This window comes from Numenius arquata, chromosome 10, assembly GCF_964106895.1.
Source record: "Numenius arquata chromosome 10, bNumArq3.hap1.1, whole genome shotgun sequence".
NCBI lineage: Eukaryota > Metazoa > Chordata > Aves > Charadriiformes > Scolopacidae > Numenius > Numenius arquata.
Window position 1 is genome coordinate 44,555,971 of NC_133585.1, and position 19,469 is coordinate 44,575,439.

General features: G+C 38.2%; 1 protein-coding gene across 1 annotated transcript in view; it reads right to left on the reverse strand.

Annotated features, from left to right (window-relative positions):
- CORIN (corin, serine peptidase) overlaps positions 1 to 19,469 on the reverse strand; it is a 134,692-nt gene that overhangs the window by 41,295 nt on the left and 73,928 nt on the right. The window contains exons 5-6 of the mRNA XM_074154492.1: positions 18,125 to 18,306; positions 3,303 to 3,416 (exon numbers count right to left, since the gene is read on the reverse strand). Coding sequence (XP_074010593.1) covers positions 3,303 to 3,416; positions 18,125 to 18,306 — 296 coding nt within the window. The remainder of the gene's footprint in view (positions 1 to 3,302; positions 3,417 to 18,124; positions 18,307 to 19,469) is intronic.

The window sequence follows — 19,469 nt, forward strand, 5'->3', positions numbered from 1 at the left end:
AACAGAATCATGCCACCGCTTGCTTCTCTTGTCTTGGCATGTGTCTCCGGTGTTCATGACTGCGCAGTGGCCCCACTTTGAAAGAAGGGTGTCCTTCTAAGTATATTGCACACTGAAAGGTACAGCACTCTCCCAAAAGGTGCAGTGGAGTTTCTATCCCTCCACCTCAATGTCAGCCAAGTGTTCCACCTCCTAGGTGAGTGCTCTAGCTTTCAGTTTCTCAAGGCTTTACCAACCCCAACTCTAGAACTTGAACATGAATCACTTCTTCCCCTTCCCACACAGAAGTATTCGTGCTCTCTGTGAGTTTTACATCATCTTAGAAAGTCCAAACACAATTTATAACACAATGTGAAGGACAATGCTTCAGGACATAAAGTAAAATAATATGGCTGTGCCATGAGCTTTGTAGTCAATAATTAATTTAGCTTTAAAAGAACAAAAGGCATGAAACAGTAAATACCAAAAACCTCAAAATAAATGAAAATATTTAAGTTCTAGATTCGTGTAAGCAGAACAATAGCCAGCTGAGAGTAAAACTCTAAACGTTACTTGTTTTGAGTATGCAACAGTATGAATTACTCTGGCAACCTTTATCCTTATTGTTCAGCTTGTAACTCTGACAGTTTCTATGCTTCCACTGCTCCTCATGCAAATGAAACAAAGCTGTCTTTTTCTATGTTGTTTCCTCTGGATAAGTTCCTCTGGTTTAATTTCCATCCATACCCCCACTCCTGTTTACATTCATACCTCTGTAGCTGCAGCAGCGTCCTTTAGGGTATGGCAGCTCTCAGGCCCACACAGACAGGGTAAACAAAAAGAATACAAACTGCCTTAGAAGGAAATAAGATTCACTTATGAAAATCTAACAGTCTTAACACACATTTTCTTCAAGATATTGGCAATAATATATAGTACAGGGTAGCTAGTTACTTCCATCAGAATAAGATGAACACTTTGCAGCTGCCATTTGTAAAAGGCTTAATTTAAATTTTGTTAATGATGAGACAAGCCCAGTTTACATAAATTTACAATACAAACTCCTATTCTGTACTCCACTAAACACGAATAAAGCCTGGTCAGTCTTGCATTCAGCACCCCTTTGGTCTCTGCTCATGCACACCCTGTTTTCACCACTTCACTGTTGCACCGTGTGCCCTTCTGACTGTGTATCACCTCAGCCCAACACTCTAGGTCATTTTAGGAGTGCTACATTTTAAAAGACTTCTGTTTAAAGACATACCTGCAGACTCAATGTACAAATTCTGTGACTTCTTAGGAGTAAATAAGACCTTAATTCAACAAGATGGTCTGTTCTGGAGTGTGCCATGCAGTGGTGCATGTGTGTAAACATTCTCTTTTGTATTTTATTACTAAAGAGGTCTTCATCTTGTTCACCCTTTGTGAAAGAGAAGTAGGACTGAGAAAGTCACATGAGGAGGAAGAGAAAGCAAGTGTATGTATTGGGGAGGTGTACAAGCACAGCCAGAGAGCCTGTTGCATTTGGTACGTTACATGTAAAACTTGGTCACCAGGATACTTCAACAGTTCCAAGTTTAGGCACCAAGAATTTATGCATTCGTAGAGCAGCGTTACAGCTTCTTTCCTGTTCATATTCCTCTGTGATAGCTGCCTGAGCTGAATTCTGAATTCCTCAGCTGGTACCTTCCATTGCACAAAGTCCCAGAGCAAATGGTATAAGCAATATGGTGAAATCCTAACTATCAATTTTCGGCTGTAGCTGTGTAAAAAGTGACAGTGCTAAGTAAATTAAACTATACTTTCAAAAAGAGGGATGGATTCTGCTAAAGCCTAACTATTGTCTGCATACTTATTATGGACTCTCAAAGAGAAAAAGAGAAAAACGCATGTCAACAGCCAGGAGTAGAAAAGTGATTGCATTATGTGATCAATTTCTTGATGCAGAATCCTGAAAGTAGATTCTAGAAAGAACTATTTATATGAAAAAGATTAAAACCAGAGACGTCTACATTTCATAATGTATATCATTTTCAATATTAAAACTAAGGAGGCACAGCTGTAAGATTCACTCATGTAACATTTACATCATTTAGTTTCTAAAGCACATAGCCCATTTAAAATATCTGCTTAAAATCAGACAAATCATGCATCAGAAGTTTCTGTTTCTCTCAGCTGACTCCCCATACAGCCAGTTTAGACATTTAGCTCAAATAAGGTCACCTGCACAGGAACAGATGACTCCCTCCTTCAAAACTGAAAAACAGAGACATCTCTCCAAGCTGGTAGCATCTAAAACAAATATAAGAAGTCCTGTATTTTGGGACTGCAGATGGGGGGAGTTTTGACAGGAATCTGGACATCCCAGGAAGATGCCTCTGGGTGCATTTACAGTTTTTTAATCTGAAATCATGAACCAAACCAAAGGTATTGAGGTGAACAGGCTTCGTCTCATCACCTCATCCTGCCATCGAAAGAGTTGATCACGGCATTACAAAGCACAAATCAATGCACCCAACAGGTTACTGAAATTGGCACTAAAGCAAAAAAACAAAGATGGGGGAGGAAATGTAGAGATGGATAAAAGAAATATTAAGATTAGCATGAATTAAACCTGAAAGGAAATATGTGTGCATGAAGGCATCAGAAGCACAAGTAGAACAAGATTTAAAGGAATGCTATATGTTAATTGCTACAAAGCACTGTAAGTGTGACTTCATTTAAATGATCAGGCAGCAAGAAGATGAATAAGAACCTGATCTAAAGATAAGGAAACAAGAATCACAGAATCATTTAGATTGGAAAAGACCTTTATGATCATCAAGTTCAACCATTAACCTAACACTGCCAAAACCACCACTAAACCATGTCCTTAAGAGCCATATTTACCTGTCTTTTCAATACCTCCAGGGTACTTCAATACCCCACTTCCCTGGGCAGCCTGTTACAGTGCTTGATAACTTCACCTTTTGGTGAAGAAATTGTTCCTAATATCCAATCTAAACCTCTTAAATCACTAATAAGAGCAAAACTTTTGAGGTGAGTCTAAACTGTGCAGTCTGGAACTCAACCCCAGGTCTGACATTTCCGAAAGTCTAAATGCACAGCACCGGTTTGTGGTATCATGTCCTACTATAGTCCCTATAAAGTCATTGATCCATATTTTAATAACACATTCAATGGCAACTGAGAGAGTCCAAACATCAATACGTGTAAATATTATGCAAAGCTCCTATTCTGTACCAATAGAATTCTTTAGTTTTTAGGTTTCCTTGGATGGATTCAGTGCTTCAATGGAACACTGCAAAGTTTAAGAAACTTACTGCAATGGACCTCATCACTCCAATCATCACAGTCATTGTAGCCATTACACTGGAGTTTTCCTGGGATACAGATCCCGCTGGCACACAAGAAGCTCTCCTCTCCTCCACACAGTGCTGGAAAAGAGAAGAATAGAAATAATGCGTGTTAAAGTTTTCAGGGTAAGAAGAAATAAGCGGAAATGAAAGATAGTTAGAGCAATGAATCTTAATTGAAGCAACAAACCCCAAATTAATCAAATTCAAGCACATCCAAACTGACATTTTCATCTAATTTTTTTATTTCAAAAATAGATATCTAGGCTGTGTTAATCAGCAAGGTTCAATCTATCTGTCATGGTTTGGGTTGGACTGGCCACTGAAGCAAACGACAGATGATCTCCCCCACCTCTCATTACCTCTAAAAAGCAGCTACACAAAGTCATTGTTAGAAACTGACCTTAGGATGGGATTAAACAAGTTCTTCTTTTTTTCAATTAAATAGATGAGTTGGATTAAATATTCAACTAAAGTTACTATAGATGGATCTTCCCAGCCTGGGTGTTCAGGCAAAAGATTACCAGACTTAACAGTGTCATACTACAGACATATTTCTAGAAGATAAGGACTCCTCAGACATTCTTGTAACTCCCTGAACACTAGAAGACAGTCATCGTTGCTATTGGATATGTGGGGAATTGATATACCTAAAGAGACAAAAAACCTCTAGAACTTCAGGCATCCCACTGGAGATACCTTGCACGGCCATTATATTCAGAGGGAGGGAACTCATAACACCTTCCCATTCAAGTCCTTCAAGGCACTTAAATTATAACGATACACATCACCATCAATTTGTTTACATCTTAGTCCACGCAATAGAAACCCAACTTCCAAATCTTTGCTTTAAAAAACATTAGCTGAGAGAAATCCCTGTAAAACATACAGATGGGAAAAGACATAAAATGAAAATTACATGGGGATGCAAAGTAAAGATGTCAAGAAGAAAAGCAAATATTCAGCACAGAACCTAGTTGATGGATTTTGTGGTTGTGATTTTTCAAAAGCCACAGTTAACTGTCAGGCTACTCAAGCTAAACAAAACAAGCTCAAGCTAAAAGTTTCACCTCCAGTAAAAAATCAGCAAAATACCCCCTATAACTTTACTTCAAGGATACATATCTGAAATGAGAAATAGCTTTCAGAGATGGAGAAAAAAAAATCCTGTCACTTTGCCAGTGTAAAGTTATTAAATGTATCCATGTGTGAGAACAGCAAGTTCAAACAATGAAAACTCATGAAAGTTCAAAATTTTACTCATAGAAATTCCATTGTAATTCAAACTTTGCCTCCAAGTTTGCCACGAATAAATATCTCTAATAGTAGCTTTCAAATTTTACCAGGTATGAAAAAACAGAATCTCTTCCTCCATTAAAGTCATTTTGCATCTGATCACAACATAGCTCCACATTTCACATTTTAAAATGCCTAAATACGCATTTTTCCTATTTTTATAGGAGAATTCAGTTCGTATTTCTTCTCCCTTTATTCTCTGAACCTGATCCTTAACAAAGTCTGGAAAGTATATTTATAATCCACATCTCAAAAGCAAAAAAATGCATATTGAGTATTCTCATCATAATTTTGTATTCCTCATAACATGTCTACCAACAAGCATATTCATGCAGAATGCAGTTAAAAATTAAATTAAGGAAAAATAACCAAATATCTAGTGATATTTGTTTTTTTAGTAGCATGAGCTTTTATGACCTCAGTTTGACACTGCAGTAAATGATAGCACAAAGGTAATACACTGGATTTCAGACGAAGCTATTCATAAATCAATGACTATGATGATGTTTGTGCCAACATTTTACTTGGTGCTGCACTCAGCAGAATTCCTAGTATAAGTAATTATCCTTAACAGTGAAGTATTAACCACAATAATGTGTTGATTAAGCACATTCTTAGGCAAATAAAAATTGAGCTTAAGTGAAAAAGATCAATCCTAAACTCACACACTGCTAATGTCCCATTTAAACTCCTCTTTCTGGAGCCAACACTTCATTTACAAAAGGAGGGAAAGTTCTTTTTAATTTCTTCCAACAGAACAGTCTGTCATGAAGTAACTCAGAGCATAAAAGTAATCTCATTTTATATGTCTTCAGAAGCATAGAAATATAAAAACAAAATGGAAAGCAAAGTGGTGCTGATGAAACCTGGCAGTTTCACAAAGCATGCAGATACAATTCAAGGATATAAAAGATGAAAGGTAGAAAGAGATGAGAAACATGAACCGATAAATGTTGACTCTCCATGCTGCTACATCAATTTTTATCTGCTTTATTTGTTTGTTAAGCCATACTGTTTCATAGAATTTCAGGAATTCGTTATTTAGTGATGTATCTTTTGAATTTAATAAGTGTATCATAAAAGAAAACTTGATGTAAACTTATTTTCTTCATATCTCAAACACATTACTTTTATCTTACAGTGCTTTAGCCTGCAGGGTAGCAAGTGTAATGCCTCTGTTTTTTCCACATGTAAAAAGCTGAAGGATAGGAGGCCCAAGTGTTTTGTCCAATGACAAACAAGGACTCAGGTGAACAATTCAAAGTGATTTATAGAAGTGTATTCCTAAAAATCTAAACCTAAATCAGAAAAATAAATTGGTTATCTCCCTGTTCTGACAAAGTAAGCCTCTTACTTCTTGAAGTATGTTGGTCTTCGCAACAGTCTCTTATCAGGAATTTTGGCTGTTGGTGGGAGACCAGTATCCTTCAGCCCTTCTATTGCCTTCACTTTGGCAAGGGACAGTTTGTCAGTCTCCATGTTACTCCAATACCTTTCTCCTTTCTCATTCTCTTAAAGCACTTCCAGTGACAGCCAGGACTCTTTCCAGACCTAGGCTTGAGATCTCCAAGATTTTGTGCTATTCTTCACTTGCATTGGGTTTCTTTTCACTGCTGTCCTTAATCCGCCACTACCTGGTACAAGCTACATCCTAGAACACAACTTTTTGCCATTCTTGAATCCACCACGATAACCCACCCATAGTGACTGTCAGAGCCACAAGTGCACAAATAGGCCTTGAATGGCTTTGCATGACCTTGACCAGCCTCACCTGGAGCCTCCAACCCACACCCTGGCCACGGGCTCAAGCCCTGCCTGAGCACTGCTGTAGGTACAGCTCCATCTCCTAGACGGATCCCTCGTCCATACACCACAGCTGATCTGCAGCCCTAACTTGGGCCCTGGTTCCTAGATGGATTTGGAGCCACACTGGAGCCTTGTCACCGGTCCTGTCTCTGGTCCCACAACCTGACTGCGCTCTCTGCTTGGACCCTGGACCCGGTTCATCGTTTTGCCATATCTGGGGCCAGCTTTGCCTGCTGCATTGAGGCTCTGCATCCCAGCGCAACCTGACCTCAGCCCCCAGCTTGCCTGTCTGGAGGGAGCAGGCCCACTCCCTCACCTGATGGTGACACCTCAGGTCCTTGGCTGTCAGGTTACAGCAGGCTGATTGCTCAGCCTAGCTCCTCGTGGTGCCTTATTTGTGTTAGTCTGATGCTACCTGGCAGTCAAAGACGTACCACAAGTTCCAACAGCTGTCTGATGCCTCTGGCCAGCTATATTAGAAAAATAATGTGATATCAACAGGCAGGTATTCCTTGTCCTCAGTTCTCCATTATTCTTTCAGCTATCCCAGATGCCACCTCTGCCTTTCCATGACTTCACAGTATACATGGGAAGACATCTCTCACCGCAAAAGCAGCACAGCCGTTGTCCCTGCGCAGTGTGTTAGGTGTTCCACTATTTGCAAAGTGAGCATTCACTTCTTTTAAAACTACGCTTTCCTGAGCACCCTATAAATAACCCAACTCCTAGACGGTAGAGTATTAGTAACTGGTTTGTTCCCTTCATTAAAAGTGAACAGTCATGTTTTGACATCTAGAAGGGCTGATTTAGGTTTTCAGTAGGGTGCAAAATCACTGTCTGTTGTTGGTATATTATCATTTTCGCATTTGCAGAGTATTATCTCTCTCTCATGGTAAGTGCTCTTAAATCTGAGGGAAATGCAAATCCCTCATTTTAAGGAAAATCCCACTTACAAATACAGCTAATATTCTGTTACACAGTACAAATCTCCATCATCATTTTCCCTTAAATTCTTTCTTTTCTGTTTTCTGATTTATAAAAAATCCCCCATTATTTTGTGGTTGAGGAGCAGACAGAAAATTTCTTCAAAAAACTCATTACTTTCTCTAGTAAAATTGAATTTCATGCCTTGTCTTATTAAATACCATAAACTTGACTTGATTTTCAATAGTGAGAAAAATCAGCCACTTGCAAATACGTATGTAATCTTATTTGTTAAAAATCAGCTCATTTATAAAAGCACTCTGAAGCAACACCAGAAAAAAAAGCTGAGGCAAGGCAAGATGTTCTTACATATAAGGAATAAGGAATCTTTTATGTGTTCCAGAGATAAAGGTTCTCTTCCCAGCTGTGCTGCAAACTTTTTGCATCACCTTGGACAATTCAGGCAATCTGTGCCTTAGCTCTCTACCTATAAAAAGACGAAAAAACTTCTCTGTTTTCTTGGGCTCTTTGAGGAGAAATAATATTAGCCACAGTACTACAAAGTTAATGCTGCAGGAGTCTTATGAACTTATTTTCACACTGACAAATTGATATTCAGGTTTTCCCACAGGGATCGAAATATATTTCTGGGAAACATCAGGATAGCACTCAAAGAAACATCACTGAATGCAAGAAGGTCAAGAGGAAAATCAGAAAGATAAATCTCACTGGAAACAATGCAATTTTTGAGATAGAGCAAAGCCACTTAAAACTGCCATCAGTGAATGACCCATTTTAAAAGAACTCAGCAGGCAGTCATGAAAAGACTATCACACCTGTCAAATCTGCCCTTGGGACTAAAGAAGCAGCCTTTAATGCACCTACAAAAACCATAATAATTTCTGCTCACGATCAGCCTTTCTGTGTAGCAACGTGATATTCTTCACAATTTGCCAAGCCACGAGGTGCACAGTGGATGCTGTGATGGACCACTGAGCACCGGACATGCCTAAACACGCAGAGTGTGTTTTTCAAATATGACAAATAGCTCCAGCTTGCACTGACCGCAAATGCAATTAATTATCCAGATCTCCAATTTTATTTGTGGTCCTAGCATAGAAGTCCTGTCTATTGCAGAATGGCAATTGACACACACACACATTCTCAGTACCTTCAATTTTACACTTAACTTTTGGCAGCAGGAGACTATTTTTTCAACATATTTACATGCTTTTCTAAGCCTGAAATATTATTTTATCATCCCCAAGAAACAGGGGAATCTTAGACTTAGTCAACAAACACACATCCCCTTGTATGAAAAATGTGTTTGCAATAAAAACTTATATGAACAATTTCAAAATCTTTTCTATTATATTCCCAGGTGCATTCTCCACTTGGGCAGCATATGATCTTGATTTGGCAACAAAAACATTATTTTCCAGTTGTGTAATTCGGACCGTGGTTATTGCAGTGAAAACTACTTATGCAATAATTTTAAAGAATGTTTGCCCAAAATATGTAGGAGACTTTAAAACAAAATTTTTCAACTAGTTTGTGCCATTTAATGTTTGTGCCTCTTAATCAGAAGTAAGGTAGGGTAAAACCATCAGCCCTATCCTTTTGCACACTCTTATAATATGCTCCTCAGTAGGTTCCCTCACTCCCCAGTGTGTGGTTGGACGTTTCCTAACTTCTAACTGGAGAATTACAGCCTCACCCCTATTCTACCATTTCTGGAAGGGTATTACAAACTGCAAAATATAATATTCTTAACAGCAACATAAGATTAGATAGCATTCACATTCTCATTTTACAGGGGAAAAAAAAAGATGAGGCACCAAGATAATAAAGTGAAAGTTATAAGAAATAATGAATAATAACTTCAGTTGCCCAATCTAAGACATGTCAGTACGTAATTTTTTTTTTCTGAAGAGTAAAGACTGACGTTATTTCACATGTTCAAAGAATAACACCTGTTACTTCTACTTGTAGCTGCAAGTGTACGCTCCAGTTGCAAATAAACCCTAGCTATACAAATGATGAGTCCAGTTAATTGGAAGTGTGCAAAGAACAGTTGAGAAAATTTTTATTCCAGTGACTTGCTCAACATTACACGTGGTCTCTGTAACAGAGACAGGGAAAGAATCCCATTCTATATTATAACATCACATTTACTTTATTATGAGCCGATCTTTTTGTTTCTCCATTTCCCTGCTTTATGCATTGCACTTTCCAATTGCTACAATCAGTGAGTCTTACAGGGGGCCCTAGAAACAATGGCTTTCCTCAGTACAAGACCAGTGTTTATCCCACAGACGGTGATGTCAGGTAAAAATAGAATATGGTAATGTAATCAAAAGATTGTAATTCATCATACAAGGAGCTTTAACTGACTTGGAAATCTTACATTCTTCTAACTTGGGCTTTCATGCAATTTCCTGCATGTCCAAAAAAGAAAACAGCATAAATAGATCAAAAAAAAAACATTAAAGGAACCATTTTGATTTTCTTACGGATCTCTGCCATCAGTACAGATCTTCACTGGTACTAAGACAGCAACAATAACAGACTTCTACCTTCTGTGTGAATACGCCTATTTGGCCTGGGAGAACACAAGTGAAAAACAGGAAGGATATTTATCTGACCATTTTTCCTAGAGACCAGAGAGCAAAGATTATGGAGTCCCATATTCACTTCTGGGCTGTGAACAGAAGTGTGTTCAAGCACTTATAAGTCATTATGACTCTCCCTTCCTAATACATCTCTGTCTTTTTCTGGCTCCTGTCCATCCTGATTTCCATCCCAATCCACTTCTCCATTTCCTCTTACTTAAAGTGAGTATCTTCCTACTTATCTTGTATGTTATATGCAACCAAGAGGAAGAATGAAATCAGTTTTTCTTCTCTCAGTTTTGGCGCTCAGCAGCAATCAGAAGGAATTTTAAGAAAAATTAATCTCACCTTCTAATAGGTGATGACTGGATATGTTTGGTCCAGCCAGTGCAGTGTCCAGGGCAAGGAAAGCACACGCACTGTGAACAGCACCCCCAGTGAATGCAACTTCTGCTTCTACTGAGCTTGTGCAAGAAGAGTGTTTCAGAAGGTTGACAATTCAGTCATACCTCCAAAGATCAGATTTTAATGGAAATTATAAAAGCCTTTCCTTATGATGTAAAATAAACACTTTCATTGAACACTGAATTTTGACATTTGATCTGAAACCTACAGGATTTAGATCTGCAACCATTCATAAGACTTTCCTGAACACAGGCAAACAGCTGCGTACTCAGAAATGCTGCGACTGTTTGAAATAAAGCAGCAGCAGCAGAAGAAATAAAGCCTGAAACAGATGTCCGAAACAAAAAAATTATGCACCATACCACTCAAATTCGCTAAAATTATTAAAAATTTTAAAGGTGTTATTATAAAGCAATGTGCTGGAAAATGTTGATTATTCATACGTCTGTCAATAACTCACACATTTATTAATATAATCCTGCAAATATTCACATACCAAAACTCCTGAAGAGGAACAATGTTAGGTAAAAGGAATCCAAAGAAAACAGAAGCAAACCTTGCTGACAGAAAAACTTGCTTGTTTTAGACTTTTCCCAGAAAGGTTTAGTGTCTGGAAAAGCTTCCAAAATCCTTGACTAAGCATCATTGGTGGCAAAAAGTGCTTTTTTTGCACCTGCATCTGGTGTACTATCAAAAGTGTCCCTCAGGAGCCAGGACCATTTATGTGCTGTACTTCCCAGTTAGATTACTGGAATGCCATCTACAGATATGTGGGCAGGCCCCTGAAAAGCTGCAGATGGCACAGACTGAAATAAACACATTATTCTACCATCCTCAAGATTGACATCTGGTTGCATTTCAAGGTCTAGCAGCAGATAAAGCACTGTATGTCTGTGAAAATGACCATGAAAAGTGCTGCTAATTTTTTTTCAAAGTGAAGACAACATCCACTGTCTAGTGCTATGCTCAGGCAGTCCTGAGTAATGTGCTCTAGGCAATCCTGCTTTAGCAGGGGAGTTGGACTAGATGATCTCTAGAGGTCCCTTCCAACTCTGAGAATTCCGTGATTCCATGAAAGAACTAGGAGATATCAAATAAAATTGCCTTTTAAACAACCAAAAAGCGGTACTCATCATACAATGCACAGATCAGCTGTAACGCTTTGCAGCAGATACTATGCATGCTAAAATGTACATAGATTCATGAAATGAAGGGACAAATTAATAGAAGAAAAATCTATGGTGGGTCACAAATTACGGAAAAGTCCTTGAATCTCAAACAGATGGGACAATGCAGGAGTATTTTGGAAAAGTATTGCCACATAGCCTTGCCTTGCTCTCCTATTCTTCTCTGGGCATCTGATTTTGGCAGCTTTTGGAGTCAGCATTACAAGAAAGATGGACTTTTCATTTGACTCAATACAGTCACAATAGCACAGTGGGACACAGAAGAATCTCTGTATTCTCTTGCCTGAAAATTTTCATCACCTGATACCCATACCATATGTACCCTGAGGTATAGTGTATGCATCTTGTAGCTGTCAATTCTAGAAAGTTTTGATATTAGGATCACAATCACAGAATTGGGAAAGCTGGCAACTCCTTCCCCTCAAGAAACTGTCCATTTCTCTATTTCTTTATGATGCAAAACACTGTGGGAGAAGGAACACAAAAGACCTTTCTCTTCCACTCAAGTGAAGTGGCCTAAAAAGGCCGCATAGGAAACTCCAAGCTGGAAAAGAAACAGGCAAAGAACAGGAAAGACAGTAGAGATAAACAGTGGGGGAGGCAGAGTGGAAGAAAAAAAATATCAAAAGACATCACAAAATATAATGCAGAGTCAACAGAAATAAAGAATGAGTGCTTGGGGGAAATGGTTTTTTCAACTGTGAACGTTTCCTCACACGAAACATCACATCACACCACTTCATCTCCCTCAAAAAATTATTCCACTATTGCTGTTTTTGCAGCTGGTCAGTATCAATGTTACACAGATTATCTTTCTCTTCTTTTCACTGCATTAAGTGAATGCAAGGGCACAAAAGAAAGACAATGTCTTCCCAATTTTAAAAGCTTTCTCAAATAAATTATGTATTGGATGTGTATAATCAGCTTCACATTGCCAACAGAAAAATAAATCCCTGGTTGTAACCAGACACTGCCTTTGAATCTCTGGTCAAAGGTATTCCTCGAAGACAATTCTCCAAATTAATACCAGTGTGAAAATTCCTGGAACTGGGTACCACGGCAAAAAACAGTATCAGAACAATTTTTATTGGTGTTTTATTCTTGGAACAAAACAAAACCAAGATCTGCATTAGCTAAGCATATTTGTTTAAGAAAATTAGTAGTTTCCTTCTGTACATTCTCTTGAGTATTTTCTGTATTGTTTCCACTATCACAGCTTATGCAGGACAAGGTAACGTATGATGACAGCCACTAGAAGAAAGTTTGAACTGTTTGGCTGAGTTACTGCAAAACTCAAAACTAAACTTGGGTAAAGGCAATGCTACCATAAGAGAGAAGTACTCCTAAAATCTATAGTTGTGGTGTTAATACATCTATTAACTATTTGTTTTTACAGTATCTTAAAAAGTTATGCATTAACCATTAATGACTACTGCTAATATTCTTAATGTGCTGCTCCAATTAAATGCTTCTTATCCAGCTTAAAACAGGCTAAGAGCTCCTGTGGTGGCGTCTTCAAACAGCCGGAAGACCTCACTCCAATTATACATGCATTTAGCCCTTCCATGCCCTTGACCATTGCAGGGCATTTATCAACATGTACAATAATTAATTTCTATGTTTTTGCCAAGAAAGGAGATTACCCAGGTTATCAGCAATGGTCTTCCCTGTTACCAACTACTATAACTTTTCTAACCAGAAAAGAACTAATTAAAATACAGTATCCAACTGAAAAACTGCTGCAATAACCAGTGAATTAAAAGTTGACAGATTTATTTGTCCTACAGAACAGAAAAGTTGTTACTTATAGTTTAATGCTACTTTTAATGTCATGTGTTACTTATACACATACTTATTAATTTTCATTCCTTTTCTTGATTCCTTTTTTTCTTATTCACTCCTTTTTAGACTTAAAGTTTAACTACTAATAGAAAGGCATATGCATCAGTAGTATATAGGAATTATTAGAATACCCAGAAACCATTACAGCATGGAAAGTCCCTTTCTTACATTGTGAAGGAAAAAAAAAACCAACAAACAAGCAAACAAGGGAAAGAGCAATATTTTTGAAGAAACTAACATAAAGGAAAAAAAAAAGTAAGTTAATGTCTCCATTAAATCTGAGTCAGGACACAACATTCACTCCAATAGGAATGAAACTGTGATCACAGGAGGATTTGCAATAAAGGTACCTGAAAAAAATTTACTTTCATATACTTAACTTTCACTACTTGAAACATTGGAAAAAAATTCTGTGGAGAGATAAAGTCTCCTGAGACAAAACTGTAAATTTGTTCTTGGAAAAAATGATATGAAAAATATTTTCATAATTTGGCACAACTGCTAGCTATTTAAAGACAGTTTCTCACAGGAAAAAAGGTCTCATTGGTCTTTGTCATGTAATTTTTTTTACATTTAAGAACTAACAGTATAAATAATATCCAACATAACAATGCAATAGAGTTTATATTCTATATTTAAATTTTAATATACGATGTCTTTTATATAACTCAAATAGTATTATTTATTACAAATCTCATGGCCATGAAGTGCAGCTCAGGCCTCGTGTGCATCATTTTTTATCAGAAACAGACATTCATAATGCCTCTTTAATAACAATACAAAAGTAAACACCCTCTGACAGTTCCATACTGCTGCTTACATAGTTTTGCTGTATAAAGAGCAGAAGCATCATATTCACTGCTGCTTTTGAAAGCATTTTACCATTCAAATTAACAGAATAATAATTTCAAGGCTCTTGTGAGAGCTCCACATGTAAATCAGCTCATTGTGTTGCTTTACTTCTCATTCAAGCTACTGTGGTTTTTTTCTCCACAGTTTTAACAGCAACAGCTATGTTGGCTAGTCAAAGTAAATAAAATGACAGGAAAACACAGTGACAGTTGAAAGAAAGAAAAACAGAGCTGGAATATTTCTGTGAGTAGGGATATGTACAGCAGCCCCCAGGAAGGTTTCTGAGATTTCTCCACCCCAGAATGCATTACTGGATTCACGTTGAATGACTGACTGATGAAGATTCCTCCTTACTCCCTTACATGCCCACAACTCATTAGAACTGTGAAACCAGTCCAACCGCCCATCTTAAATCTCAACAGCTGGATTCCTGAAACTATTTTCAGAGTAGCTGAGTTTCTCACCTGCTGGGTATTCACTTGTCACTTGTGTGAAAGGGTATGAACCTGACTGATACAGCCCTATCTACAGAACTGCACCTTTTTCTCTGTGACTCCTTTTGTACACTCGGATGGTTTTACTACAACAGCACATGGCTCAGATTTTCCAGTACATTCAGTACATCTACGCTCACATCAGGAATGTATGTCATAATAGTTTCTCCATAGTGGTAATGTGCACTCAATTTGCAAAGCCTACAGAGAAAAAATCTAGACAAAGAGATAAATATCAGCAGTGACACATGAACAAGTATATATCCACTAGATAATCCCTAGATAATCCCAATTCTAGTAAACATTTTTCAGGAAAGCTGGTAATTGTCCCCAGGATAAACGCTCTGGATTCTAACTAGATCAGTCAAGCACACATTGTCCAACAGAGATTGGAAAAGTATATGAGGTTCAAGAATTTTTTGGAGGAGTGATAATTTTCAATTCATAAAATGTGGAGGATAATGCCTATTTAGTCACAATCAGAAAAAAAAATAAAGAAGAGAAAAATTTGTTTTGGATTGGGTGATACTGTGCTAAAACAAGCAGGTGGAGCAGCCACACTTTTTTGATAAATACAAGAAATAATTAAAGCCCCAAAAGAGAATTACATCATCACACAAAACAAATTATATGCAAGGCATATGTGGGCAGGGAGGGTTTCGCTGCACGTAACCTGGAGGCACTAGTCCCCAAAAGAAACCATGAAGTTGAGACATAAGCAGCCATATGCCAAGGACACGCTCTTGGAATTTCCAGGAACTGAGCCCTGCGAAAAGCGTGAAGAGTGCTTTGGGCTGACCGCTGAGTAAAAAGGGATTGGAACAGTGAATCAACTCCTGCTGTTTGGTTCTAATGTGTTCAGAGAAGTAAATTCTTTCAAATATACAAATTTCAGAAAGAAATATTCAACTACAGCATAATTTATTTCTGTAGGAGAAACAGCCTAGTGAACCTGGACCCTTTTCAGTCATGGAGGAATCACATTGGAACTGTTCTTTTCAATAAGAAAAGTCAAAATACCTCTATGGTCTATCACTGTACATGAAAACTACTCATATCCAAGCATCATGCACAGTAGTTCATGAAAAAATGAATTAAAAATGCCTTTTGTTTTATATACAGGATGTCAAAACTTCCAATAAGCAGCCTGGATCTCCACAGTCTTCCAGAAAGGGGCAGTGAATCTCACAAGTGGCTCTAGATATCTTCCCCTAGTGCGAAATGGCAAGCTTCCACTGTGTACTTCTATGTAATTTATGCAGTTCACTACCATACAGATGCAAATCCTGCCATACAGATTACAGAAGAATCATCAACCAGGCACTATTCTAATAAACTTATTCTCTAGCAGTATTAAATACATGATTTTAGCCAGAAGATATTCTGCAACTTGAAAGTTTCAGAAGGCAGCAATCTCTTCTGGCTTGATCTAAAAGTTCAGCTATCTGGATTTGGTGGGGCTTTTGAACATTTTGGCCAGCTATAGTTTGTCAAAATTTAATAGGCATATTTGTATCATACCTGCCATTCAGTCTGTGTACCACACGTGCATGAAACCCAGGTCTCTGGTTTTAGAATTCTACCTCATTCTGTGCCCAGGAGGAGCATGCTCAATTAATGATATGCTGGTCACTCACTGCTCATTGCTACTTACTCTCATTGTTCAATGTACAACCCTTCACCCTCCCTATGCATTTATGCTACAGACTCTTACCTTATTTATTATTTGAACCTGCCACAAAGACAAAATTATTGTACTCCTAATTCCAATTATGTTTATTACTATGATGCCAAAGGCATCAACACACATATGGTTACAATATCCTTGTGAACTACAAGGGCAGTTTTATTCTCATTTTACAAAGAGTAGTTGAGGCATGGAAAAAAATTATGCATTTTATAATTACTTGTTTATTTGGAGAGATCCATTAGACCTAACTTTTTAGCATACGTTGTATGGTTAAAACCCAGCTCCCAGTGACTTTCAATACAGCAACTTGCCCAAAACCCCATAGGAACTCTAAAAAAGACTTGTAGATACTGTTCAGTGCTCCTGGAAAGCATTCAACTGCCTTCAACGAGACACAACTCCTCTTTGTGTATTTCCCCACCTCAGCCATTACAAATGTTCCCACAGGTGAAGGTAGGTATGGGCAACAGCACCCTTTACTTCATGATGCCTCAAAACATGCCCTAACAGATGGAGAGAATCCAACTGGTAAAAAGACTTGATCTAATAATTTAAGGCTATATCACTACGCATATTCAGAAAGCAAAAGGAGATAACCCAGGATATACAAACAATCTTAATTGTAGCATTATCTAACATTCAAAGATACACTATATAACCTCACTGATCTTTTAAGGTAGTTTTGAGTGTATAAGTTCTTAGGTTTTTTAAACAAAATTGAAAAACAATTTTCATCATATCATTTCTTCTTGTTTATTGCCACCCAGAAGTCATTAACAAAGTCAGAACCCACAGAGGGACCGTACAAGCCTCTGTCACTAAGGCTCACGGGATGATGCATATCAACAGTAAAGTCTCAGACACCGGCAAGAGAACTCCAGCAACGGGGTCAATGAGAAAAAAGAGTCAGGCTTGTTCCTCTCAGGTCTGATCTTACCCAGATTTGGATCTAGAGAACAGAGCAGCAGCTCTGAGGAGATGGTAATGCCTTAGAGAGTGGCTGGAAAGCTGTCTGGCAGAAAAGAACCTGAGGCTGTTGGTTGACACCTGGCTGAATATGAGCCAGCGGTGCACTCAGGTGGCCAAGAAGGCTAGTAGTGTCCTGGCCTATATCAGAAATAGTGTGGCCAGCAGGACTAGGGCAGTGATCGTGATTGTCCCCTGTACTCAGCATTGGTGAGGCCCCACCTCAAGTCTTTTCCAACCTAAAAAGTTTCTATGATTCTATGAGTGGATGTATATATACCACAATTTTTGAAAAGTTTACCTCTCGATCAGTTCTGGGCTCATTTTACAGCAAGGAAGAAGAAGATACACCTGAAATTTGGTTCCTGCCCAAATGACAATCCTGTATTTACTAGAGCTTAGCAAAGAAAAAGTCAGCAAAACATTTCTAAAGGGCATATTACTTTTCTCCTACCTTCTTTCCTTGAAACAGCTCAGATTTTTTGATGCAAAACAAAAAAGCCTCAAATCCATAGAAGTCTGAAAAAAATTCAGCTTAAACAATTAAAGCACAGCAAAACTACAACCAACTGACAACCAGACTTTATCACAGTGACATAAAGGAACATAGTAACAGAACAAGAAATAATAATTTCATTCCAGAGTTTTCCCTACACATTAAAAAAATAAATTATTACTCATGAACATAATGTAACAGTTAAGAATGGAAACATACACTGCCTGCCTTTTTCTTGGTGTGGTGAGAAGCATACCCTTGTCGTGGTGTCATTTTCAGTTTTGTTTTGGAATTGAGAGCACTTCAGGAATTCCGGCCAAGAAGCATTTACCATACCCAGGACTGGTTCACAGCCTTCTTTTGCTGCCTCACAAAACGTCCTGCAGGGTAAGAGGCCTCGGCTGGAGAAAAGAGACAGAGAACAAAAATGCAAAGGAATATTACTCTACTAGATTGTAAAAACATATTAAAAAGAGAAAAAAGTAATAATAAACACTTTTGAAGAATGTTACATTCTACAGAGCTAAACCAAAAAGGTGCCAAATCTTCATTATTCTATTAAGGTGACATCAGCTGTGGCTTTCAGGCTGAATTTAAGCCGAAATCAAGCTCAAAACAGTGGGACGGATGCACTCCTGCTATTTGAACTAACTGAACTTTGGTACAACCAGATGCTCAGCAAGTATGCCTAAACGAAGTTAATGTTGTTGCGTAAGGCTATCAGTGAGAACTCAGCACCAAACCCCCAATAAACGGTTCAGCTGGAGACTGGGCTGAGAAGCAGCCAAAACTGCATTAACACAGCAGAAAATCTGACTATAAATCAAACACTTTACGCCATACGTATCTGCAGCCATCCGGGGAGTTGAGCTCTCCCTCCATAGCAGCTGGCTGCGCAGTGGTGACCTTCCCTTGAGTAGGGACACCTCTCAAGGTTACCCCCCAAGGCTGAGAGATCCCTTACCTGACACCAGACAGCAGTGGGTTGGTAAGTGACATTTTTTGCATGCATGTAACCTTTAAGATACAGAAAGCAAGCTTACATGGTTATCTTTGTATCCCACCCTAAATTTAAGTGTAGTAAATAGCAGAATATTGACTGGCCAATCCATCTCTACTTATTAAATATTTTACATACGTAAAATTTCTGATTAAAACTTAATAAACTAATGACCAGAGCAGATGTGAGTGATCTCTGACTCTCCTCCTGCGACAGTTTCTAAGTTCAACTCTGTGCAAGCTGAAGCCGAGATTTCATCAACAGTTGAACCAGTGTAATGGTGTAGTGACACCACACAGGAAAAAGCTTGCTCTTCATCCTCTCCTTCCCCACAACTCTGCAGACCTGCCCCTCTCTGACTTTGGCAAACGCTGTCATGAGCTTATAAAAAAATCATTAATTTGGCAGAAAACTGTTCATGTTTTTGACTGGGTAAGCTTTATGAGAACTTAACTATGCTGAAACTGCTCATGGAGAGGATCAACAACCACCAGACACAAACTGTAGAAACCCACAGTAGAGAGCACTATATCACCCCTTTTTAGCAATTATGAGCTCTTACAC